The sequence below is a fragment of the Ciconia boyciana genome, chromosome 8 (genome assembly GCF_034638445.1).
Source record: "Ciconia boyciana chromosome 8, ASM3463844v1, whole genome shotgun sequence".
In the NCBI taxonomy this organism is placed as follows: domain Eukaryota; kingdom Metazoa; phylum Chordata; class Aves; order Ciconiiformes; family Ciconiidae; genus Ciconia; species Ciconia boyciana.
Window position 1 is genome coordinate 18,013,297 of NC_132941.1, and position 27,446 is coordinate 18,040,742.

The following is a 27,446-nucleotide window of genomic DNA, read 5'->3' on the forward strand; positions in this document are numbered from 1 at the left end:
AGAACAAATGAGTGGTATGTGATTTATGCAGCAATTGGTGCTGCTGGAAATTATATGAAACATTCCAGTGAGGGTTGACTTATGCGTGGCGGCTTTAGTTCCATGCACATTTTCTAGATTTGAAAATTTTTAAGAAGAATGGAAATGGGAAAAGTGACAGAGTGAAATTAATTTTGGCTTTTCTAAATTGTACCAGCCTTTCTGCAGTGCTCAGAAAACCATCTCTTGAGTAGATGCTTCCACCTCTCTATTACCGTTATACTGAGAAGCTAAACTAAGAAGTTGAATGGTAGCTGGGGTCTATTTAGGAAACGATTAACTGAGCTGTCATGCTTGTAATACAGCAGGTTGTGTTTCCTGAAGGTGACGCTGACATTGACAGTATTGGTGCATGTCAGAGACCGTCAGTGTGACTGTGTAGTAGCAAGTTGGACTGTACAGTGAAAAGTTTTAAAGGACAAAGAAATGAAAGATAAGGCACATGATGATGATAAATGAAAAGGAGAGCTTTTGACCTGTCGTGGATAAGCATCTTCTTCCCTACTTGTCTAAAAGGAGATTCATATCAGAAGAGAGGAGACATTGTCAGCTGAACAGTGTATCTTCATAAAAATCCACTTGTTAGTGAAAAAGAAATGTTTGATTTAGTAGAGAATGGCTTGATCAAATAATAGCAGGAATGTAGAGCTGTCTAAACCATTTGAAAAGTGCAGGTTTTATAAAAGGATGCAAGCTGTTTGGAGAGATTCAAAGGGGGTAACCTGGAGAAGTGGTTTGAAAGTAAAGATTAAAAGCTTTGTAAGATATAGATTGTGCTGTTACAGATGCGGTCACTGGGCTTTCTAAGGGATCTAGAGGAAGAATCATGTGACTAGCTCAAAACAAAAGTAGACAAAATACTGAAGTAACTGGTTTTATTTAGGAAGACAATGTGTTGGTTCTGTTACAGTTTTTGCATCATTATTCTGTTTCTATGAATTTCAGAGACCTCATACTTAGCTCAATAATTGAGTGTCTTTTACCATTAGAAATCTAGCCTGAGCCTTCTGTCCAGGAAAAGTGAATCTTTAATCTAGAAGTCTGCATTTATGTTATGAAATTTACTCTGCTAGGATATACGTGCTATGAAGCTGCTGTGCAGACAGCAAGCAGGAATTTCTGAATCCTTTCTACTGTGCCAAAGACAAGAAGAACAGCCCTTTCTCTTCTGGATCACACTCTGCAAGTTTTCCATATTGTGCTCCATATGCTCTTTGAGTAGTGTTTGAGAGAGAGATTACTGTAGGCAGCCATATCTACGTGTTCTAGCTGACTGCTGGGACACCTGGTAGAACAGATGCTCTGCCTTCATTTTTAACTTGTCCTAAATACATCCATCATCTTTTCTGGAGAAGTGGCATTATGGGAATTATTTTGACAAATTTCCAAGTTCTTAGCCCCACATGAGTTGAGGGACACGGGTTGAACATTACTGAGATGTAACTGGGCTTAGCAAAGATTGTAATAAAGGAGCAGAGATGGTTCTCGAGATACTGATATACACACAGCAGAGGGAGGAGCAAGAGAAGAAGTAACTCAGAGGGAATGTGTTTGTGCTGACCTAGTTTGCCATTCTTTTGCTGCCTACAGAAGACTCTTTAAAATGAAATCCTGAAGAGAAGCACTTGAGTCGAGATGTGCATATTTCTTTCATTTATATGTTTGGCAAACTACAGTTTGCAAAATTTTACTCTGAAGATTTTCACAACTTCACATCACTTCCCCTTCCTCTACTTTTTGTTGAACTTTATTTGGAAATCATACATAGGTTAGAAGCAGCACGATTCTAGTAACGTGTACCAGCTGTTTGTAGCAGCCCTGAAGCTTATTTTTCCTAAGCTGTGACACACAGCTGAAGTTCTTTTTAGTCTTTATAACTTTAAAAAGGCATTTGATCTAGATTTTTCATGACTGGCTATTGGTATAGAGATCTTACTGCAGAACTTTAAAATACATCCACAGAATTGAATGATAGGCAAAGATAAAGGGAACCAACTGAGCTCCATCAACTACCCAACCCAGAAGAAAAAGTGTTTGGGGTTTTTTTCAGTAACATAGACTTATTTTTTAAAACTGTCCTGGAGTAGAAGAACTGGTCAAATAGATGGACCATATGAAAGACAGAACAGTAAGTATGTATTGTTAATACTAATAACTCATGTAAGACACATACTGTGGATTTTGGAGAACTGAGGGGTGGGAGAGCTTCAGGCATGTTCACAAACGGAAAAATACCGTGGTCAGATTGGTAAATGGGGTTTGGTTTTGTCTTACGACCCTTCTGATTAACTTCCCTGTACAAGTCAATGTGAAGAGATTTAGGAGCGCAACCTTGAAATTTACTGCGTAGAGTTTTGTTAAATGGGTCTTGAATGTTACTGTGATTGCACTGTATGTAGTTTGGAACATAAATTATTTGACACAGGAATGTTGCACATGTGTGATAGTGTAGTGACACAACAGCAATGAGATCTAATAAATTAGGAATTTGGGAATTTTAACGCTGGCATAAAACTCTGGGCTTTTAGGGCAATAAAACACAATTCATGTGCTTCAAGCACATCTTTCTTACAGATTTCTATGTTTGTAGCATCTTACCTTTGTTTTCCTTCATTTGATTATTCACTCTACCAGAGAGGATTATACCAGCTTTTCATTATAAACTTTCCCTGAAGATATGGAAGAAAACCTCTCTAATCTACCTAGAAGTTCAAAATAGTTTTCAGTCTTGGAAACAGATGTAAACAGCCCTAGCATAAATGTGAGGGTTTATTCCATCTTGACTGTCACAAGCTTGAAACCAAAAAGACTGCACTGGTCATTACTGTATAGTGTGATCTCATCATCATTGATCCTTGTGCTGGCATCCCAGAAACTCTGTCATTTAAGGCAACTATGTCCAGAGCTGTTTGTAGGTGCTCTGTAACCACTTGTTATTGATTGGATCATCAGTAACCATAGTGGTCACCTACCCATTAATTTAATTGGTGGATAGCATTTGCCCTGCAAAGAATGAAAATCTATAAAAAAGGAAGGTAGAAATACTGAATAAAATGCTGATTTTGTAGAAATAAGAGGGATTTATCTTTCTTGTTTTTCCCATTTTCCAAGATAAACTCTGTCTGCCAAGGAAATACAGGAAAGTCTGAGGTCTGCCCTTAGCAGGGAGCCTTCTGTAGCTTCAGTGCTTAGGCCTGAAATATTTAGGATTTGATAGCTGTATAACAGAGAGGAAACCATCAAGCAGGAACTATATTTTCTATTTGTATTTATTTAACAGCTTATAGGACATTTCTGTGTATAGTAGCTTCTCTTTATGAATGGACATCTTGAAAGTAGTATTTCTTTTGAGTAGTTTCATTCTGTAAAGGAGATAATAAAAGATGCCAGTGTATTTTTCCTTGCTTTGGGCAGAGGATAGCAGGGGTTGATTGTGCTCTTTCTGTCTCTCTCTTTTGGTTAAAGGTGATAATTGTGCCTGGACTCCTATATGTAGCCAGTGTCAAGATGCAGGATTATCTTCAGCTACATTAGAAACAGGTGAGGATCAGTTTTCTAAAGCAGGATCATATGGGTTTCCTTCTTTTGTTTTAAAAAGAATTAAAAGCTTCTGATAGAGAAACAAGCTCGAGAAATTGGGGGCAGAAAAATCACTTACTAACAGCATACATATATGATGTACAATGCTGATGGAACCAGCCTCTGAGTGAAAATAAATGCTGCGAATGAAGTCGTCTGTTCTAGTTTAGCATGTTTGCTTTCCCTGTATTTCTTATTAATCTCTCTTGTATTATTCGCTGCTTATAATTTTTGAGGCCTAGAAATAAGGAGAACTTTATCCTTACAGTTGGGGGGGGGGCAGCTGGCCTAAAACAGTACAAGTTACATATGTAACACTGAGTAGCTGGTGTTTCCCCTTATCATTAATGTCTGCTGAAGTCCCTGAAAGTAGAGGTAACAAAACTGTCTGTGATTTATGAAGTACTTGAATTACCCACCCACTTTTCCTAAATGCAGTCCTTCTTGGTCATGGGAAAGAGTCTTACTCTTGACCCCTGGTTAAATACCATTTTGCAATGTTTCCTTGATGGCGTGTTTTTGTTATTCTTCAGAAAAAACAGACATTTTATGACAAAGTAAAAACTTTTGTGACAATATTTGTTTTGCCTTTTTTTCTTTTTTTTCTTTTTTTTTTTAACTTATTACTTTAAAGATATTCTTCCCCCCCTTTTTTAGTTCCTGATTCTGGTTCTCATATGGCTGCCTCTGCTTGTCAGCATTCTTTGAGCAGTTTCCTACCAACTGGAAAACAGAGGGATGCAAGGAAAATTGATCTACACCTAAAGCCAAAGGCTTTACACACAGTCTCAAAAGAGCGACCACACTCTTTAGTGGACCTTAAGGCCTATAAAGACACAAAAATTTTAGTGGCAAAATTTTTGGAACATTCAAACTGTAATCTCCCTCCAGAAGTACGTCACGTAGTGAACAGCATACGATCAGTAATAAAGTCTGATGAGAGACACATGGAAGAAGCCATCTTCAGTGCCAATATTATAGACCAGGTAGGTCATTTAAGTTCTAAACATTTGTTCAGCCATGATAGACACATACCTTATTTAAATGTTTTTACAGTTTTAAGTACTTCAGACAATTCCTACAAAAGTTCTTTTATAGTAACATGGCTTTAGTAAGAAATAATTAATATTTACTGGGCAGCAATGCATTTTACACCAAACCATTGATAAATGCATTTAAAATTCTTCAGCTGGACCCAGTATCCTAGGAGATCTATAGGGAGCTGGTATTTACACATTGATAATCATCCTGTCTTCTTTCCAGCGTCCTTCTGCAGCTGTGACTGTTCCATACATGAAGTTGTGTTTATATACAGAGATACACAGAACTGACTTGGATCTGTTGTTTTTTCAGGCAAATGTATTTGTACAGCATAAGTTACTAGCTGAAAAGACTGGGTAGATATACAAGCAGGGCCATGATCTGTCAAAACAGAACAGTGCAGTTACCCTTACTCCTGGCTAGAAGAATGATAATGACCCTTGCTATTTTTAAGAAAAAGGATTGAGAAATTGCACTTTTCCAAATGAAGGAGTAATACATCTTCTTACCTTGAGTGAGAATAAAACAGACACAAGGCTTGGAAGGAATCCTATAAAACAAGGGAATTAGTAGTGGCAGCAACTTTTATTATCTAATACATGTTTAATAATAAATCTTTTTTGCAGGAAGAAAGGTGATGAATCACCTCTTGCTAGTATTGTTACCAGAATGATAGCTATATAAATGAAGTTCCTTTTATGTTGTCAGATTTGAAAAGCAGAATGCTCTTAGCTGACTAACCACATTCAGATTGCCTGTAGGGTTTCCACAGAGCTGGACAGACTATTAAGGATACACACTTGAGGGCTGTTTCCCCCCCTTCTGAGATACTGTAATTCCTGTGGTATTAGTCTGCTGATCCCTAAGTGAGGGAAACTGGCTAAGTATTAACAGGGGATGTAATAACACTTGAACAGCATGGTGAGAGTGTGTGATGTGTAGCAGGAAACAGACAGCATTTAATAAAGCTTGCTGCAAGATTGTTTTTGCTAACTATGAAGTAGAACAAAGAAGTAGCCCCGTATCAGTTACTTCTGTAGTCACGTGGGTAGAAAAGCAGTACAATCATGACATACTTAACAGAACGTCAGTATGGAATTAAATTTTAACGTTTTTATTGCTTTACAAAATTTGTAGGTCATTAAATCCTCAAGGTTAGAAAGCTGAAAAAAAATTTCTTTAAATGAAAAAAACGTAGTTTCTCACAAAACAAAACAGTATAAAAAAATTTGAGTGTTTATGTAGGTGATAAAACCAGAAACCAATGGCCCAATTTTTCTCCTGTGTGGATTTCTTAGATTCAGGGAGACATATAGGTTTTTCACATTAAATAAATAATTTTAGTAGGTTTTTTTTTTTTCAGACAAAACCCCACTATTAATTAGTGAAAGTCCAGGACATCACAGCAGTCTACTTAAGAAGTCACAGAATTTTTGGTAAAATAGTTGTCTAATTCAGATTTGTAAAGTAGCTTGACAGTTCTATTAACACCAAAATGTTTGTTTACCAGGCTTGCAAGGTTTTAGTTCTCTTCCACCCTCAGCAAAGCTAGCGAAGCATCTCTTTCTCCTAAAAGAAACAGATGAGTTTAATTTGCTCCAAACTTGTATTTGTCAATTATAAGGCAGAGCTGCCGCCTTTTCCACAGGTTTCCTTTTCATTCGTATAGAGAGAAACAAGTACTTGTTTGCGCCTTTGTTGATTTGACACTACAGTGCAGATACGAGGCCTGATGCCTTTCAAGCCTGATTGTGCCTTCCAGTAGCCAGTACTCAGCCCTGACCAGCTGTAAGAACAGGAGAAGTGAGAGGGTCGCTGGATGGCTGCATAAACACACATCTCCTCTGGGAGAGTTCCATCATTAGATAACTTAAATTAAATTATATCCAGGGACTGAACTTTTTAAATGAAAACATTTCTTACCCTGTTTTCCCCATTTTTCCTTCTCCATTCCTGCCCTTTTAAACAGGTAATTACAAGTTCCCAGCAGAATGTGAATACCTCTAGAAAGCGACTTCAAGAAGATCTTCATCTTCAGAGCTGTGGTGCTCTGAGCTCTCCAGTTGCCTTCTTACGTAGGTCCCATATCACTTGCAGTTTAGAGCGGGACAGGCCTCACAGTTTAATTGGAGTTTGCCGGGAGACCATCCTTTGATAGTATTCGCAGGTATGTGATTCCAGCAGAGAGAATTAAGGAAGAAACCAGGACTGGGAGAAATACAAGTAGTGGATGACTTAAAAAGGAAAAAGTGTCTTCCTTTGGAATTCCACTTTTTTCCAACAGCAGGAGGAGAACAGCTGTTTTTTCTGAATGTAAATTTCAGCCCTGATTTTTGCAAAATTTTAACTGATTTATTAGTAAAGTCATAACAAATGTTTTCCCAATCAGAAATGCGTTTATTTCACTGTATTTATAGAAATGCTACTGATGCTGCCGAGCATTTCTTGAAAACCATTGCAAAACCACCAGAGACCGGCTGTACAACTTAGAAGTTGTATTTATTTAATGTACCTCAAAGTGTTTTAACTATGATCAGTGTTTTAATAAAAAGTATTTCTGGACTTTGCTTTTTCAACAACTGATTTGGATAGAAATGTAAAGCTGATTCATACGCACGTACAGTGCTGCTTCTAATCCATTTTTCCAGTGTCTTCATGCCAGGCTAACTGATCTGTCCTATTAACACTGCTCCCACCTGCCCCCTCAATATGTTGCTCTTCTAAATTATAGTAAAGGCTGCAGTGTGGTTTATTTTTGCTTTGTTCTGAATGCTCATGAGTTTATTAATGGAGTAGCATATACTATTGAAAACTGACATTTAAGTACCCTGCGAATTGTGACCAAAAGATGTGTTAGGGAAGAAGTCTTTGAAATTCTGCATTTCCAAAAAGCAGATTTCACAAACTTTTTACAAATGCCAACTGATAGGAAGTTAGAAGAATTTTTATCTAGCAGAGCCTTGAACATTTTTTCAAAAAGAATTGTTACTCCGATTAGTAGTTTTGAAAATTGTATTACTAAAACATGTCCTTGTGGTTCTGCTGCATTTATGATTAATTTAACATTGATCTTAAAAAAAAAGAAAAATTCAAAAAGTAAATATCATTGACACTAATCTGATTACCAGCATAAACACAGGTCTGCCAGCAACGTCTTCCAGTGCAAGCTTCATCCTGGCTCTCTCAGAGGAAATTGGAAAGGCCTTAAACAAAAGGTTCTCATAAAGAACCTACCACAGGTTGACGTTTCAGGGGTTTTATTTTTTTGCAGCAGTGCTTGTCAGTAGCGTTAGTTTCCGTTTGAGGATTAATCATATACTGGTTTCATTTGTGTCACTCTGAGCTGGGCAGACATCCTGTGAAAAGGTCACAAAGGAACGTAGCTGAAGATGGGTAGTTTAAGTTTTACAGAATCATCCATTTTAAGGTATTTTAATTATAGCATGCTTCTGTATTGATGTGAAGTCACAGTGACATCCAGTGGCAACAAGGTATGCTAATTGAAAGCATCTACTCTCAAGATAATAACGATACACAAATTCCTAACTCAAGAGATGAATTCCTTTTTAAAAAAATAATCTGTGACCTTTGCAACTGCACTTAGATGAAGAATTAAATGTTGGATGTAATTACACTTAATACACTTGGATTTTTTTATTACGTAAACTTACACAACAAACAAAATAAGCAAGCTTCCTTTATTATTTCAGGTTTATTAGTGATAGTAGGTTAATTCTTTCCTAAGGTCAGTTGCATGCAACACACTACTCCTGAAGTACAGTCATCTAAAGCTCTTTAGTTACTGCATGGTAAGGCTTCTTAAGTCACAGTGTATTTTCTTCAAAGGCCTTGGCCAAAACAAAAAAAATCTAGATGAAAAGTTACACCAATTAACATTTATCTCATAAGGAATACAACTTTACTACTAGGTTTTTTTATCTACACACATTCTAATACTGCTGATGGTGCTAGGTTATTTGTCAAAACAATTTACATTCAGAACACATTGCCTTAGGAATAAGAATGCTTTATAAAAGACAGAAACAGGTAAGCATGGCTTTCCCATTTTGAGCTAATATAAACAAAAAGGTAATATGCAAAAATTAAAGAAAAAAAAAACCCAGCCCAACACATACATTACACAACCTGTGCAATAAGTTATCCATGAAATAACTCTGTTAAATCATAAAAATCACAAGCATTAAAAATAAATATGTATCTAAATAAATATTTTGATTTTAATCTTGTGGCAATTATTCTTTATTTAGCATATGAAACACTTGTTACATGTTTATGTTCACACCTTGCCAAACAGGTTACACTTGTCATAACAATACCAAGTACTACAGTGGTTTTCTTTACATTAGAATCCAGAAGTTTTAACTGCACACATTCCTTTCCACTGAAATACCATCTATTCGGCACCGGTTTTAAAATTGTGCAAAGCCACCAGTATTGGACCACTTTATGGGACTGGGATTTTTTTTTTTAACTTGAGGCAGCCATAACTTTCTCTAATCGCTTCTCTTTGCCACTTCCTGCATTCTCATTCATCAAATATTCACATTCACCATGTTATCAAACAAGACAGACATACATACATCACTCCACATAAAGGTTACAAATAAATATGTTTTAAGTTTTATGAGAAAAGAGTTTAGAAGATGTTGCAAAATACTTAAATGTTTTACAAAGATTTTTGTCAGTGATCATTGTCCTTGACCATCCTTCTCATCACTTTTTGGCAAAGAAATAAAAAGGAAGGAGAGAAAAGGCAGAGACACCTGTCTGTTCCTTGTTTTGGAGTCCTCAGGTCAGCTTCAAAGCCTTTCATTGATACAAAATACAAAATTCTTCAGCTATGAGGGCTTCAGCTTTGATGGAATCATTTAGTTATTTTGCTGCAAGAGAGTCGCATGCTAGATGTACAGGGGTGTCTCTTGTCCAGTTAGAAGCCTGAACATGGCAGCTGGCATAGTCTTCATGTGAATCTGTCAATTGATTTACACAGAGATTAACAGAATTGTTACTAGTTTAAAATAATCCATAAGGCCCAGTCTGTCTCTCCCTGTGGTGTAAGTGCATTTATTGTCCTGGTTTCTGTAGATGTGAATGTTACCAAAGTTTCTAGTTCAGAGTTCTCTGGTTCTAACAAGCTGGTTTGCTGTCTTTGCTTTTTTTGTGTGTGGTTTTTTTTTTTTTTTAATGACAACAACAGGATGCAACATCATATAGTTAAAAAGACACCTAAACACTTTCTATTGTTATACCCTACTCCAGTTACAGCCCTTAAAAAAGAAACAGCACAAACCTCTCTCAAAAGTCATTCTGCTGTTCTGGTATTAACTGAACCTAGATTTTTCTTTCATCTTCCTTCCCTGTGGGACTGTCATTTTGTACATGTTTTCTCCTAATTGGAGTATGATCCTCTGAACACAAAACTCAGACTTTATCACCTGATATTTAAATGCCAGTCAAGAGTTTGGTGGAACAGGTTCTCTCATGGCTAGTGTGTTCAAGTTCTTCTTACACGGAGTACCGTGATAACGTCAGAGGAATTTTACAGACTAACAGGATTAAAGGCATCAGGTAATCAGAGTTTTATCAGAAATGTAGTAACAGCTGTAAGTACCTATCAGACAACGCAAGAGGAAGGAAGGTGAACTTCACAAACTGATAATACAGACCCCCACTGGCAATACACTGCCTTGATATCTTGGTCTCTTCATGCTGAAAAAAAAGTTTAATACTGTCCTCATATGTTTAGTGAGATGTGATGCAGCAAAGAGGTACCATAAAGGCATGGAGGTTCTACTGAAATCTACAGCTTTGTCCTGCCAATGTGCACATACTCTGTATTATTTTTCAAGTATCATTTTCCACAGGAAAACAAGTGATCTTTGATATTTGGCAAAGGAACTAGTGGAAGATCTGGCCAGGGTTGTGTATGACACTACCACTAAATTCAGTAGGGATTTTGATAAACATTCATTGCTGATTTCTCTGAAAGTACTGGAGAGAGATGTCCTAACTTACTCCCAAGGTAAGTTGAAAATGTTCAGTAGAAATGGAATTATTAAAATACATATCAATTTGAATATCTCAGCTCTTTGAATATTAATTTGTTTTTATGGCAGATGCTGTAGTGATAAGCCAAGAGACATTTTCATAGCTAGCATGCTTGTGCGAGTTCTTCCCTTAGTTGATTGGTTTAATTCAAACAGTAGGTTGAAGGTTCAGAATCATGCCGCTCTTCAAAATGAGTGGAAAAATGCAGTGAAAGTGCATGTAATTGTTCAAAAAATGTTCTGTTAATTGTTTGTTATTAGTGCTCAACTCCAATTTACTGACGTGGTGGGTTTAATACTACGCTAATACACTCTCTTCAATGGAAAAATATATTCTTTCAACAGTTTTAATTCCTTGATAAAGTATTTAATTGCTTTCTTACCTCTCCCACTGAATTAGACAATGCTTGTACTATCTTCTCATGAGCAGTAGCAACAACACTTTGTCCATTGATCTCAATAATACGATGTCCTACTCTTACCCCTCCCCTCTCAGCTATTCCACCTCGCATCAAGCTGCAAATCTGCAAGAGAAAGCAAAGTTTATTAAAGTTTAGAAATGGTCATAATGTAGCGGTTACTAGGATTTAATACATAATGAGTGCTGACACTGTAAGGATTCCAGAAGATACTTTTGGAAAGTATTAAGCAATACTCTGAGGTTTAAAGTTCTGCAAATTACAATTTTTATTTTCATTCTCATGGGCTGGGAACATATAAATACCTAACACAGTGATACAGGTAGCAGCCATGCAAAAGAGTGGAGTTAGGGGGAAGAGAGAAGTTTTATGTACTGTCGGGATAGGAGAAGAAAGTGATTTTTAAATATTTCTGACTGTGCCACCTGAACTCTTTCTGCAAACTACCACATTATTCTTTCTGAATAATGGGAAATATTAAAAGTGCTAAAGTAAATATTAATCTACAACAGCAATTTTTTCACATACATGGAAAAAAAAAGATATAAAGCTTAATCCTTAACCCTGCACAAACGCCAGTTTAGGCTGAAGGAAAGGATGATGCCATACAGACATTCTGTATTGAAAGCTGGTGATCTGTCAAAAAGGTCACAAAGATATAAGGAAGATATAAGAAAAGATCTATCTCAAAGATATAAGGAAGAAATTTTTTTATGATGAGGGTGGTGAGACACTGGAACAGGTTGCCCAGAGAAGTTGTGGAGGCCCCATCCCTAAAGCGTACAAGGTCAGGCTGGATGGGGCTTTAAGCAACCTAATCTAGTGGATGATGTTCCTGCCCGTGGCAGGGCGGTTGGACTAGATGATCTTTAAAGGTCTCTTCCACCCAAACCGTTCTATGAGTCTATGAAATGTGCAAATTCTGTTTCTTTTTACAGGCTGTTCTCAGCACACTGAAGTATGACAACTTGTTTCCTGTGCCTCTGCAGGTTGGAAAGGGAGTGCCCTTTCTCCCCTCTCCTCTTCCTGTGCCTCTGCAGGTTGGAAAGGGAGTGCCCTTTCCCCCCTCTCTCCAGAGCCACTGCCTTTCTCCATGTTTTACAGTGCTGCTGGCCATAGGGAGCTTAGGATGAAGGCAGCAAGTCAGGCCACTATTTCAGCTGGCACCTGCAGGTACCAGTAGAGAACTAGGCAAAAGTTTTTACTTTTATGCCCCCTACAATAGGGGAATAATTCTACAAGAAGCGTTACATTCACTAGGCATAGTCCCAGCAGACGCTGCTACTTAAAATTATTCTGAGGTTGCAACATGGGTGGTGTACAGGCAGAAATAAAAATCTCAATCCAGTATGGGGAATTTAAAAGAATGTTTCCTCCTCAGCAACAGCATCTGTGCTATGCCAGGGCCCTCCCTGACAGACTGGACAGCTGCATATTAGCTAGAAATTGTTAGTAAATTATTTCAGGAGACTAAGCTCATGCAGCACATAAGGCAGATAATCTATATCTTGAATCTCTGGAACTGAGCAGAGATTTACCTTTTGTTTACTGAGAAAAACCTGTTCTTGGAGGAAAAGAAATGAGTGCATCCAATGATGGCTGTTTCTGCAGTTACTGTCAATGGTTAGAATCATATGCCAAGAATTATTTGCTGAGATCTGGTAATTTGCTCAGAGCTAAATACAAGTATGACAAGATGTGGTTTGTGTCCCAGTGAGTTTGTAATCTAATTCAGAAACATAGTATGTGGGGAGATGGCCAAGCTGAAATATATTGAAGGTGAAACATTGTCTGTGGTTGACCAGAATCTTCTCTGTATGACACTAGCAGTTTCCTTTAAATTCCTCTTCACAAATAACAATGCTATAAAAAATGAAATCCCTTCTTATGCAAAGTTCAGGTTGTCTGGTACAGGGAGCAAAAATATATAGTTATTCTTTGTTTATAAAAGGCCTTTCTCAGCTTTCTGAAAAAAGACTTTCTCCTGCAGTGAGACTTCTCTTCCACCACACTATCATTAGTGGGTGAGTTTTACCGACTGTGGTTCATAAACTATTTCTGATGGACTGTTATGGATAGAGGCACTATCAGAACACTTTACAGAATTGCGTCTTGAATTTCAGTCACATACAATATATTTTTTTGCAGGTAGTCTACCTTCTAATCATATAGCTGATAAGATAAGCTGTACTACATAGATCTTCTCTGTTATAGAAAGCTTCTCAATTCAACTCATTGTTAGAATAACAGTTTGCTCCTTGCTGTTGGGGATTGTATGCAGTGATCTGAAAGGACAAAAAGCAGAATGTGCCAAAAGAAACCCTGTAAATATATTTTTCACAGTATAAAAGAAAATATAGAGACAATACAGCCAGCTGAAATAAAAGCTTTCAGAGCAAATGGAAATGTGACCTCTCACCCCACTGGCATAAAGGAAAAGATAATGGCTCGCATATCTATCCAGAGCACCTTTCATTGTGTGGCTTTCAAAGCACTTTTAATACCATCAGTGATTTTTTCTTTCTAACAGCCTCAGACATAGGAAGTGGTCTCTTATCTTCATTCAAGAATGTGATCCCTCCAGGGAAGGGAGTCAGCTTCCTTTTTGTGAGCATTAACTATTTTAATGAGGTAGAAAGAGAAACAGACACAGAGCCCAAGTGGCTCTGCCTAGCCTCACAGATCCTGTTAAGCTAGAGACAGAGTGCAGATGTAAAGAAATATACTTTACTTACTTAAAGTACACATTTACGTGGCTCCTGTATTTGCAAGTGGCTGACTCAAAGCAGCCTTAAGACTTTTGTCGCCAGCCAGTGGAGCCATGGCAGATTAGGCTGGCAAATTTAAGCTGAGCAGTACCACTAAGTAAATATGATTCTGTTCAGACAGGACTGTTTAGCCTGCTATACTTGTTTAACATGGTGACAACTCTAATATTATTAAATAAAGCATGACTGATCTGGATCTTCTTGTAAGCAAGAGCCTATACTCTATTTACTGTGTAAACTGAAGAAAAAAATTTTCAGAATGATTTTCAGAAGGTGGCTAATAGGTCACCTTACGTTCACCTCCCCATCACACAACATTCATACTTGTTTCATGTGTATGCACAATATTTCTTTTTTTTCTTAATGTTTTACAGTTCAAATTTTAGATTCCTTTTATAAATATGCAGTGAAACTACATCAGTAGCTTTCAAGAGCCATGAAGAATATTTGCATCATTAGTGCAAGAGGAATTTTGCAAAATTAACACTCTGATTTATTCTGTTGTGCTGTTCTCTAATTAAAACTTCCAAAAGCTAGCACTACTAGTGCTCCATGAAGCACAACTTCAGGCTTTGCATTAATTAAACTATACAGAATACACAAAGAATAGAGTCACCTGCAGCAGCCCAGTCTCTGCATCTTCGTGATACCCTATGCAAGCAAAACCCAGCTCAGGTAGTACTTTTGTATGTCCAGGTTGTTTATGGGCTATTCACTAATATAATAGCTGTACATCTTGCACAGATGAGATAGGCAGAGTGAAAAGGAACCACTGCAAGACTGCTATCAGAAGAGGCACAGAAATAAGTACCAGCTGCACGCATAATGAGGTAATGGCATAGCAGTAGGAGACATTTTATTATACCTGTTCTGCCAAGCCATTTATTTCTTCACTGTGCTAATGCTGAGCCAACAAAGAATAAGGATATTATTTCTGAATCCTGTCATAATTTATAACAATTGCTGGCAATTACAAAACTGCTTTTTAAAAGTTCAGTGTCAAATTACCAGAGAGGCATACTTTGCAGAGTCATATTTTCAAACATTAAGTGAAGTAAGAGAGAGTTTATCTGAGGAAGGACTTACAGGCCCAGAAGCTTATCTATATAGCAGCCTAACAAAAGATGTTAATCTCTCCTTTTTGTTAATTGGCTTTCATATTCAAACACAGACTCTTCATAAATGAAATGTATTACAAGGCTTTCTTTTTTTGTTATCTGAGAAGGATTTTTATGCTGAATTTGGTAAACTTTATCTTGGATGTCATCTAATTATTGCTCATTTAACTGGAATGAATTACGACCATCCAGTGTGGTGAATATGACAAACGACCAGTAGATGGAGGGAGCACGTTATGAAAGAAAACAACCAGTCTGCAGAATTTACTAAACTAAGGCTCCAATTGTGTAGGAGATGATTAGCTGGGACAAGATGAATAGATTGTCTCACAGACTCCGTATCTACCTCTGTCCATGTGAGGACCTGATACGCTGCTTCTAATTCACCTTGGTTTGATTCTTTCACTCAGCCCTGATCCAACCCCCACCAATGCTTTGACAGGCCTAAGAGAGTTGATAAACGCACCATAGTATTGGTCATTGTTCCTTAAATATATTTTCCTCTTTTTATCATAGCACCAGCTGAACATACTAGATTTACAAAGGATAGCAACTAGGAAATAAATCAATGCTATATGTGTTATATGCTGTTCTTGGCACCCTCTGTGAGACCTTGTAAAACCAGATCCCATCCCTTTCATTCTTTTTATACCAAGACTTGAGATTTGCTAACAGAGTGAACTACCAGCAATAACCATACCCACTTAACATACACCTACATGTAGGTGAAAGGGGATTAAGCACAGGCAAAGGAGGACAGAAACATACCACACATCTGACTTTTCTGTATGTTTTTACAGACCTCTCTCTACTCAAGTGTCAGAGCATTAATCCCAAACATGACAAATACTTTAAACCTCTGCTTCTAAAGGACGTCAACCTGGCGTAGGTATCACTTCAGAGTGCTTCCAGCTGGACCAAGGCTTGTAATGGTGTTCTTTATACCAATCTCTGCTGTGACCACAACATGATACGTGATCTTAGGCAGGAACACTTAAAACTTGGGTACAATAATAACTTAGAGATAGCTAGCAGAGCTGAAAATCCACTAATGAGCCATCTGTTTGCTAAAGCACAGTAAGACCCATAAACCATATCCTATAGAGTTACCTGCTACTCTTCCAAGGGTGGCAAACAGAAATCTGGCAACTTCAATCGATGAGTTTCACAGAACAGGGGACCAGAGCCCACAGTCCTTTGTGATGTGGTTTTCTGTGTGAGCAGCCTGATTATTTTTTTTCCTAGACTGGAGGAAGAGGAGATGGTGATGGTCCTGCACTACAGACAGTCCCTAATGCTAGTATCAGCCCCCAGAAAGGCCAGGTGACTACCTGAGCTAGTTGTGTTGGGAGTTTGCTTTGGAAAGGTATCGGAGAATGGCTTGGGAAGGAAGAACTACAAGAGGAGGACCCTGAGCTGCACTGGGTAAGTGTTACCTGCCACATTCATTCTCCTGTTTGCTGCTGTTATTACAGGGAAACTGCAGCATGCAGAAAAGGGATACCTGGGCCACAACCTATACAATTAGTTGTAGTGAGAGGTGTTTAGTTTTAACCAGACAGGTCACAATTACCTTCCCTTGCCCACTGCCACGTGATCCAAATAAATTATGCACAGCAGAAGAAAAATGAAAAGTCTTAGTGAGTGTGTGCTGAAATTTAAAAAAGAGAAACAGGATCAGAGCTAAGATTATAATGTTATAATTGTAAAAACCTGTTTCAGCGTAACTGTTTTCCTTGCAACTCTAGCACACTAATGACAGAGGTATACATGAATTAGCTGATCCAGATATTGCACCAAACAATCTGGACTATAAATCTTGTGACTGTATTACATAGAAAAATCCCTCAAGAATGGCAGCACTCATTCTCCTGGTGTTGTCCATTTGCATTATATTACTCAGAGATGTGATTATAAGGTTTTGATTAATTAAGGGATCACAGTACAAAAAGTGAGGTCATGTGCAAGGATTTTTTCAGTACTTCAGTGTGTTTCTTGAAAGAAAAAAAACCAAAACCAAAACAATCACTGAACACAGAAACTTACAATTCCATTCTGTACACTGAAGCCCAGCTGGTATTTTAAGTCTGGCCGTTTTATGAGGACAGTAGTAACAGGAGGACAGCTGACAATGTTCAGTTTGACTTGTGTCTGATTCTTGAGACCCTGTAAGATATTCCAAAAGTTAGTATTTCTGAAATGGATCTTAATTTGCTCTTTCATTAGTGATTTCCTAATTGCAGGAGTGTAAAGCAGCTGATCTGAGAAAGAACAGCTAGAGTTAATAGAAATCTGTTGTTAACTTAGAGATACATTTTTCTGTTTCATTTATTTCCCAAGCTATTTGGCCCAACAAACATATCAAAACTTTGCCTTTAATTACTACAGAAGCTTCAAGAAAGTTTTCAAGAAAAACCAAAACTGACTACTGCTTGCCCTTTACCAGCATCTGGCTAATTAATCTCCTGCTACTGCTGCTCTTGGTAAATCTGCAGACATTAGATTTAGTCTCAGTGATTAAAGATAATGCATTCTGAGATGCCATTGTGTCTGGGGAATCTTCATATACTCACTTGATCTGCCCTGCAGTCTACCAGCCTCAACCATTTCATCTACATGGAGGCCAAAGAAGTATAGTAGATTTTAATCCTCAGATTTTAATTTGGAGGCTGTGGGGAAGCCTGAAACTTTGAAGATAGCTAAGTAACTTAATTTAGGCAAGTTTTTCAGACCTGGCCTCGTTTGTTATAGTCCAGTAACAAAGCTGCAGTCAAATCCTCCAGCCCTAAATTTCTGTACATTATCACTCCTGAATCTCTGTTTCTAATTCTACTTTTTGTTAATGACAGATTACTTTTTTTTTTTTTTTTTTAGTGATATGAAAAATCGTATCTGCTGGAAATCTACAGGGTCGCTTGTCAGAATATTACATCTCTGCTGGCTTACAGTCTACAGCATATAGTTGTAAGTTTGGGGTACCTTTATGATCCCTTGGCATGTTGCAAGAGGTAGACCAACTAAACTGGTCCCATTAATGGACATAATTTGGTCTCCAATGCTTAGTTTTCCTGAACGGGCGGCAGGGCCTCCATTCATCATGTTAGCCAGGATAACGGTGGGTAGAATGGATCCCCATCCAGATTCCACAATCACTACCCCAAGAATTTCTCCCTTCTGTTTTTCTAGCTGGAGCTGCAATTAAAAAGAAAAAAAAAAGTATTTTGCTTCAATTTGTCTAATTTGAGCACTAGCATCTCAGTTGTTCCTGAATAACACCTACAAATTACAAAAAGAATTCTGTTCTTTGCCATTAGGTAGTAGCATGACTTCAAAAGTGCTGTTAAAACTGTGTAACACATACCTATTTCTTTTCTGGGTATTCTCCACTTGTTTGTTGAAGGTCATATAGGTCCTTATAAGAAGCAAAAAACTAACACATTGGTTAACTCTATAGGAAGTGGTGGAACTGAACACCAAATGAATGAATGCCAAAGGAATTTTTATCCTTCTTGGAACCTGGCAGCTAGGGGAGGCTGTAACATTTTGTGGCTAAGGCAATGCCTGGAACACAGGCTTGAGTTCAGCTCCACTTCTGCCATCACTGCTCAGGTTGTCTCTTGATCTCAGGGGTTGTCTGTCCTTATTTTCAGGCAAGAATCTCTTGATTATTGTTGTTGTTGTTATTATTAACATCATTATTATTAACATTATTGAATATAATTGTGCCTAGCTTGTTAATCTAAGATCCCTGATGTGCTGATATAATGTAAATGACAACTTCTCCTCAAATATGGTGATGTTAACAGTTCAGTAATCATAGCTGATCCAACTTTTACAGAAGAGGAGTAAGCATTTAAGTAGAGAACATACTCTTTTACAAAATACTGGGAATTGTTTTCTTTCAAATGTGGAAGGACAGGGACATCCGTACTTACGGGAATCACGAAAGCCAGCTGACTTTTGTTGAAGCTATCTATCAAGGCTTTGAACCAATCAGTATGCCACAACTCTGTCATTGTTCAAACATTCATAAGCCAATTAGAAACAAAGGTGTCACAAAAATAATGACCTTTTTAATCAATTTGAAATGTGACACATTTATATTTTTCTGTTCCAATTCTAAGTTAAACCAAGACTTTTTCTACTCAATTTTCCCTTGTTTGCTACAAGAGAAATATTTTGTCATGTTTATATGCACATGAAAACACTTTATTGGTATATAGTGACTGCAGATGTATAAAACTACACATCAAATCATAACCTTTCCATCTGCAGGTATAGGTGAAAAATGCTCTCTTCCCAAGAACACACGTGCTGTACAAAAGAACCTGTAATGCTAGGAAGAATGAGTAGAAGTAGGAAAGCTGTGACTGAAGCAATTTGCAGTTCATCTCAAAGTAAGATTGCTTTAGGACTCAGCATAGAAACTCTGACCTTTGGAACATGGGCCAAATCCCTATCACACTGCAGCAATATAAGGCAAAGCAGAATCTGGGTGCAACTGCACTTGCCACATTCTGGTTTGGAATACCCAGTATTTGGAATGCCCAGTGACTTCTGTATGAAATGTAAAATGTGAAATATATGGCTGTTGTACAGAAAGAATCCATTACATCCAAAATCTAATGTAAATAGTTACACTTATGTAATTTGGGGCACTTAAGGGAAATTCTTGCCTTTTCATGCATTATGAATGTGAAACTCGTGGCAGTTTTCATTTCACGTGGCAGTTTTGCTGGTGTTCTAATAGGGGAAGAGAAACGGGCCTGCTCAGTGCCACAGCATCCTGGACTTGTGGTCTTTGTATCTATTAAGTAAGAAATCAATTACAATGTGCATTAAAATGGATTGTCATCTCTCTTTCTGTATCAATACATTGGTAAAACATAAGAACACCCTACACTGTGTACTGTGAATAGCACAGATCTTAGCTATGTCAGATGTAAATGTACTTCATTACTGTTTTGATCAATGGAAGCAGAAAGACCCTGAAAATGAAAAGACGAAATTCTAAAAATTTATAAAGCTACTTTTAGTAGCATGGTATTGATGAAGCAACACATCTTGAGATGTAAAGTCATCCTTAACATGCCAAAAGATATTTCCATGAGAACTACATTCCTCTGAAAAAAATGGATCAATCTGAAATGAAATTCCAAAACTAGTTTACCTCTTTGCAGTTTTCTGAATTGGAAAAGTGTATGAGATCATCATTGTACATCTCTTGGGTATTGATGATGTCACTGTATTCTTTCTGACTGAGATCCTCTGGGTTAATTCCATTGGCTCTTAAAAACTCTTGGTAAGCCACACTGAAAGCCTGACCAATTGACTGAGCTATCAGCTGTGCCTAGAACGTAGAACAAAACAGAGCTCAGAGAAAGGACTGATAAACAGTTTACCACTGAAAGCATAAGAAACAAGAGAGATCGGATTTTAAGACAGAGTCAAAATAAAGCTGCTGCAAAGCTGCTAAGTTAGTATGGATATAAAGTCACTTTAAGGTCAGTTGTACAGAAAGAATCCATTACATCCAAAATCAAATTGCAAACTCCATTTAAAAACCCTGCTGATCTCCTTTCATCAGTACGTTGCAGTAGCAAGCAGCCATATGCTATTTATGTACTCATTCCAATAAACACTGGAGAGTACTGGCTTTGTACCAACATGGAACAGAGCTTACAGAAAGACAGTGACAAACCTTGCTTCTGATCACAGTATATTTGCAGGAGTGATGAGAGAATGGATGATCTGCTTGCACATGCCTTCGCAGACATGTATGCACTGATGATTTTGGTTGTTGTGTCACCTGCTGCTTCTCCACCTTGGTTTTACAGGACTGAAAACACTGCTTCAACAAAACCATCTGCTCTCCTGTTACTGCCGTGATATCTGTCTCATATTCCCAGCAAACCAGTAATAGCCCTACTTATCCTTTGCACGTCTACCATAGCTATTCCCATTAACACCTTGACTAGCAAAGTCAGGGATGTTTTCAAGAATGCAGCCAGAGACACGACTATAGCATGTTAATGTTAAGAACAACTCTTCAAAATCCCCTGTGTCTTTATTAATTTTTGGAGCACTTATCTGTGCATGCATTTTACTACAGTATGCAATAAAAGGTGACTTCCCATTACAGTGGACTGTATAGTGAGTACAATTAATGAAACATTACAGTGACTGGTATTTGGATGTGTCAGAAATATACATATATTAGAAAGAAATCTACAGAAACTGACGATGATGATGATGATAATACTAACAACTCTGCACATTCAGCACACTGCAAAAGTCAACTAATTAAAGAATTATTGAACGGCCGTAAAATTTACTTTCTTGTTCCACTAGATGGCACTGGAACACAGAGAAACAGAGGTAGCGATACATAAAAGGAATTTGTAGTCAACTTTTTCTACACTTGAATTTTTTTTTTATTTTCCTATGCTGAGTTTAGTGCAGCTCACAGGAGAATGCCACGTTGAGTTTCTTATATTTGTGGTTTTCAGGTACTGTATTCTGTCATCAGGGGATACGAGTAATTCCCAATGATCTGAGAGGAGTTAATTGCATCTTACAACGTAACTCCCTAAAAATATTACTAATCAAACCCATAAAACTATGCTGGAAATGCAACATGCTTTCTTAGACAGTAGGTACATGCTAAATGCATTCTGAATGCATAGGGTTTTCTGGACAACATTGTAAATCTAAATCTTCTTGCAATCTACCAATCAGATACACATGCTAAAAGGTGGTTTTCTTATTTCATTTCTGCTGCAGTACACAAAAGCACCAACCTGCTTGATTGGAAAATTATTTTAGAAAATCAAGGACATAATTAGCCTAGCCAGTCACAAATCGTTCCTTCATATTTTAAAACATCTTTTCAAATCTTATCAATATACCAAGAGATTTGTAGTAGTATGGTAGGACAGAAGTCATCAAGAACGTTTTTATATCGTTCCATTATTAAAATTTATCACCAGTCCTTATTGACTTCTTTTTTCGATCTCCACTGCCATTGCTTTCTCTGTAGTTAGTCCTTTGCTTTTGCCTCCATTCTACATTCTCAAAACAAACATGTCTAGATGTCATATTCTATTCTATTACTGCTAGTAACAGCCAGTTCTCACATCTTAATTTCATCTATATCTCCAAGTTTTTATGGACGTTTACGAAAGTCTTCAGTATTATGTACAACTCAGAGATAATGTAATTAAGTTGCTTGAAAAGATCACCCCAGCAAAGCAGTGGCAGAGCTGAGATACTAGGTCTGAGAACAATCCCAGTCTAGCACTCTAACCTTTAGACAATGCCATTTCTCCTTCACAGGCTTAATTGCTTTAAAATAATGAAAATGATTGCTTAGCTCAAAAAATATGCAACCTATGAGTTATGACTGTCTGAACTGAAGAACTCAATTGTTTTTTAATTGGTATGGCAGAAATTATATTTAAAGCTGTTCCTATATAACGATGGTCAGAAATGTTTAGTACTGCCTGTTACTAATACCTGTATCTCAACTGTCAAGTTAGAAACAGACAACAAATTTTGCTTTTTCTGTTTTACTAGCTTGGTATTTTTTTCCATAGATGTTTTATCAAGTCCCCTGGTCTGCCACTTCAGACACAAATAGCTATATCGCTACAAAAAACAAACCTGGATGTACAATAGCAGTAAAGCAAGGTTATCTTCCTTTGCCACAAGAGGTAAGGGCATGGCACACCAGTACTTTTCACAGGGGTGAAACAGGATGCAGCAGAGATGTACAGAACTCTTTTGCAACCACTACTTCTGCAATCCTATTTTAAGAATGGCTCCAAGTTCTTTCATTTTTTGGTATTTCTGATGCAAGTGAAAATTAGAACCTAAATTCTGAAGTGGTCACTCCTTTTTTTAAATGGAATTTTAACAAAAAGTGGTTTAGGGCTAATATGGTATCAGATCTCTCTTTATGGCATAAAATGACTGAAATTATGCTTTCTGTTGTATAGATGTTCTGAGACAGTAGTGAGAATGAGTTCTTCTTAGCCTTTTACTTAAGACTTGCTAAACTCTTCTGGCCATTAAGAAAAATTTCTATAAATATAGAGAACTAAACTTTCTTAGCTCTATTGCATTTATATAAAAATTCTAATTCATAATCTTTGCTATGGATGAAAAAAGAGAACTGAAAAATAAACAGCTGAATGTGTTCTTAAACATCAAAGGATCAAATTGCATGTTTGAGAGTATGTATACCAACTACAGGTAAGCAAGCCATGAGGGAATAAGGACTGGGTAGAGGGCAACCTTGTGCCAGGCCCGCCAAGTTGGCAGATGTTCTCAGCAATTTGGCTTCAGTTTGAAAGAGGTCCAGAAAGGTTCCACCTTATTGCCAAGTGTCTGGAGGCTTATGTGTGTCATTATGTGCCAACCCACTGAACTAAAGGATCCAATCCAGGATGAATGATCAATTTGATATCCCATAAATTAATTTTGGCCATGAACGGCCATTGACTTCCAGACAATTCAAGTAATTAGGTACTAAAGGATTTGGGAAAGTGTTGTTGAAAGAACACAAATGATTCTATAACACAAGACAAAGAGTGGATATTTTGTGACTGAGGAGGAGACGTGAATTTGAAACATGAATTTGTAGAGACAGAAAAGAGATATGAATATGGACAAACAACTGGCTAACGTTTCCACAGATTACCTGTAGCTTCAATCAGAAAAGATTATTGACAACAAAGATCCATTCAAGAAATTAGATGTAATTTCAGAGATTCTGTAAATGACATATGTTGTTTAAATGAATTTAATTCCATTTACTTACATCCTCTGATTCAAAGACATGGCATATCATTTTGTACTGCTTTTTTCCTTCCTGGGCACCAGGTGTTGTTTCAATACAGTCTTGAGAAGCTGATCTTGGCATGCGGCGTCGCGCCATTAAAACCACAATGTTACCAATATCGGCAATATATGAGATTGTGCGCAGCGCATGATCCATCATTGTTTCCTACATAAAGCAAGAGAAATAAAGTTGTTCTTCATGCCTGCTGTTATTCTACAAACACTGCATTTTCCCTCTCCTTGATGGCCTATTGCTTGAGAATGACAAAAGCTACAGACACGCTTTCTATGGGCCCAGATCTGATGTTCCCTACGCAGTCAATGGGCCCAAACTCCAACTGAAGGCATAGTGGCTGTTCAAGAAATTGGCTTCAGTGGAAGTGTTGCTTGAGCAAATACAACATGGTTGCTACTGTAAAGCAATAATAAAGATCTATACTAATGTTTTATAACCATTTTCATACTGTTGGAAAATTATGTTTTCCTTTTGTATTGGTTTTGCTGAATGAAGCAGATGCATTTCACAATGACAGAACAAGTTTTAGGGAATTCATATGTATATGAGAAAATGTTATAATTTCCCAATTTTTTTTTAAATCATGTCCTATAATAGCAATAATATCTAAGGTAGCATTTTCTCATATACATCAAAGTGATACTTACTTTCTTTGTAGAGCTATGAAGGCAGTATTTCACCTTCTCTGTAGGCAGAATTTTTAATACTTTTTTCTGGCTACCTACATATCTCAGATCAGTTTGGAGGGAACTGGTTTAGTGTCTGGGCTCACAGTCAAAATCCTATTCCAAGCAATGTCATTAGGCTGCCAATTCAGTTGTGCTGGGAGAACTCAACTCAGAAGAGCCGCTGCCTGTGAGAATGATTTTAAGTGGAAAGTTGTCCAAGCTTCACCCTAATGAACATTTCTTATGTAAGAACACCATGAAGAGTACTAAATATAAAAAGTCTTGAAACTTCCTGCCTCCATCTCAAATCCCTGAGCTCTGCATCCTTTTAATTACTTTAGCCTTTTAAACTCTTATTTTACTTTCTGCTATTAGCAGGGAAATCTCAACCTACTACTTCCAAATGTTTCTCTCACAGGAAAACTCATATCATATCATTATCTCTCATATCATTATTCAGTGGCTTTGATTAAGTATTGAGTTGCCTTGGACAAATGAAAACTGAGTGCATATTTGTAGTTTTATTTCAGATATATACTATTTCATCTTTTGATTCCATCTCCAGTTCATGCTTCTATCAATTGTTTCTTGTATAAAAGAGCAATGAGGTCCCAGAAGGAAGAATCTTCAAGGACATTTTATAACAGTTTCCGTGCACCACTAAGTATGAACTTGTAGTAAGTTTTATTATTTCTGAACTCAGCATTAAGTATGAATAAATTAATGTGGCTCAACAGCTAGCAGTGTCATTTTCATTACAAGGTTTCTATATGTAAAATAATGTTATTTTAATAAAACAATGTATGTGACATTGCTACAGTGATAATTTCAAAGGATTTTGATATATTTAGGACTGCAAAGACAAACAGAATTATATACTTGTTTACACTAATGTTTTCAACAATTATTTGTACCTTCATACAGGTTTTATTCAAGATACTGTATAAGCAACCTGATTTCTCCTTTAGTTTTTTTTTAAACAGAAATAAATAAAAAGCCACAACTTCTCTAAGTTCCCAGAAAGGCGTGTTGCTATGGAAGATGCTCCATAATGGTAAGAACCTTTTAGGTTTAAAATGAGAGCTGTAGGAATGCTCCTGCAATCAAATAATCTGATTGACTGTACTACCTTTAAGTGCCTTGAAAAAAGTCACTGTTACTGAAGTCTGTGTATAATTATGGAGGAAGAGAAATCTTCCTAGGAAAAAAAGGTAACATAACTTATGTTAGTAATGCTTATCTGGCAGATATGTTGACAATTTAGACAAAATATTAGAAAAAGCCTCCTAGCTATAAGGACCCATAGAAGCCATAAAATGGTATTTTAAGGCAGTGATGATGTACATTTTTTCCTGAGGACATTCAAGGACTCTATGTTGCTGTTCACTATGTGACTGTGCTGTCCCTCCTCACCCCCCTACTGCCCACATATCACCATCTGACTTGAGGTGCTCATCCTCTGTACTTGGAGCAGTCAGCCTTTGCTCCTTCTGTTTCAAACAAAGCCAGACTCTACTTTGCTGTCATGTGAGTAAAACGCTGTGTCCTGTTACAATGGTCACACGATGTGTGTATTTCTTGTGTGACAAAGAGGAGACTGCGGGAGGCTCATGAGAGGTAATTTTAATATCAGGCTGCCAGGGTAATTAATTCAGCTCTCAGACGTGGCTGGTGTGCTGTACTGAATCCAATCTGTTGCCATTGGTTGCACATCCTTTTTTTAAGGCAAAAAAGAGTCCAAATCCTATTTTTATCAGACATTTCAAACCTGAGCTTTATAGCTTTCTTAAATTGGATGCTGCTTACTTTAAAACCTTATGCTAAGTACTTAATTAAGATAAAGCTTTCTATTGAAACAAAGACCAAGACATTGCCTCCAAGTCATGCTTTGTTAGCTTTGTTTTCTATAATTTCTTTACATATTTTGCCATTGTAGAGATGAACTGTTCTCTTCTTTAAGAAACAGAAAGGTACCGTCTGAAAATTCCTTCTTGCTGGGGTCATTGGTCAGTTTGGAGGGTTTTCCAGACTTTTTATTTATTGCTCAAATCGGAAACAACCAGAAGCATAATAGTTTTATTGATTGAACCAGCTTAGGATGTCCCCTCCCCTCCCCCCCCAAAGAGCTAAAAACATCCACCAAATTCTGTATGAACTGGAATTAAAAAATATTTATTATTGAAACAATTTGTTTCATTTTACTTCCTGATTTCTATTAGTTTTATGTCAGTAAATTGCTTTCTGGTGTCCAACATATCTTTGGTTCTTGGCCAAGACTGAGGTTGTCTTTGCTGCTTTTGGCATCCACTTGGATATGTATGTGGATATTTCTAATGTGAAGAAAGAAAAATTGACTACAGGTTTTTTGTTTGTTTTGTTTTGTTTTTTAACTAAGAAGGCCTTTTGTCTGTCTTTTTTTTTTTCTTAAATTATTTGCTAGTGGCTTTTGATATGTATCAGAATATCCCACTGAGCAGCCACTAAGAGAGAAAGATTGTTCCTCAACAAGAGGAATTGTTTTAGGAATTTAAGTACAATTTAACTTGACAGAGAGAGAAAAATATAAATAATCATTGTTTCTTAGAACCACCTGTCTTACTGAAGAGAATCACTACCCATAAAATTATTGTAATGATTCTTCTCAGGCTTGAAATAAAATGTTCTATGCTTATCTCTAAACTATGAAAAGTGATGATGGTTAAGAGATGGTTTGGGAGGTGTCTCAAGGGTTGCATGGGCTCAGTAGGATTTATAGCACTTCTCTCGGTATGGAAAAATGTTTTATAATGGACATCTCTCAGCAGGATCTTGGGAGCTCTACAGAGATAATTGCTTTTCTGCAGAGATAATTGCTTTTCAGCAGTCTGCACTGCACTAAGTATTCTGTAA

General features: G+C 37.2%; 2 protein-coding genes across 15 annotated transcripts in view; one reads left to right on the top strand and one right to left on the bottom strand.

Annotated features, from left to right (window-relative positions):
• The window catches only part of ENTREP2 (endosomal transmembrane epsin interactor 2), a 179,769-nt gene extending 171,287 nt beyond the window's left edge, over positions 1-8,482 (top strand). For all 3 annotated transcript variants that reach the window (XM_072870833.1, XM_072870834.1, XM_072870835.1), the window contains 3 exons: positions 3,505-3,579; positions 4,276-4,604; positions 6,629-8,482. In XM_072870833.1, coding sequence (XP_072726934.1) covers positions 3,505-3,579; positions 4,276-4,604; positions 6,629-6,814 — 590 coding nt within the window. In that variant the 3' untranslated portion in view covers positions 6,815-8,482. The remainder of the gene's footprint in view (positions 1-3,504; positions 3,580-4,275; positions 4,605-6,628) is intronic.
• The window catches only part of APBA2 (amyloid beta precursor protein binding family A member 2), a 110,364-nt gene continuing 90,715 nt past the window's right edge, over positions 7,798-27,446 (bottom strand). For 8 of the 12 annotated variants that reach the window (XM_072870827.1, XM_072870829.1, XM_072870828.1 and 5 more), the window contains 7 exons: positions 23,854-24,039; positions 20,203-20,382; positions 18,012-18,224; positions 17,079-17,198; positions 16,606-16,683; positions 11,111-11,251; positions 8,332-9,650 (listed from right to left, as the gene is read on the bottom strand). In XM_072870827.1, the coding sequence (XP_072726928.1) occupies positions 9,579-9,650; positions 11,111-11,251; positions 16,606-16,683; positions 17,079-17,198; positions 18,012-18,224; positions 20,203-20,382; positions 23,854-24,039 (990 nt within the window). In that variant the 3' untranslated portion in view covers positions 8,332-9,578. Of the gene's footprint in view, positions 8,016-8,331; positions 9,651-11,110; positions 11,252-16,605; positions 16,684-17,078; positions 17,199-18,011; positions 18,225-20,202; positions 20,383-23,853; positions 24,040-27,446 lie in introns of those variants that run through there. The other 4 variants (XM_072870832.1, XM_072870831.1, XR_012043886.1 and 1 more) reach the window with 3 other exon arrangements.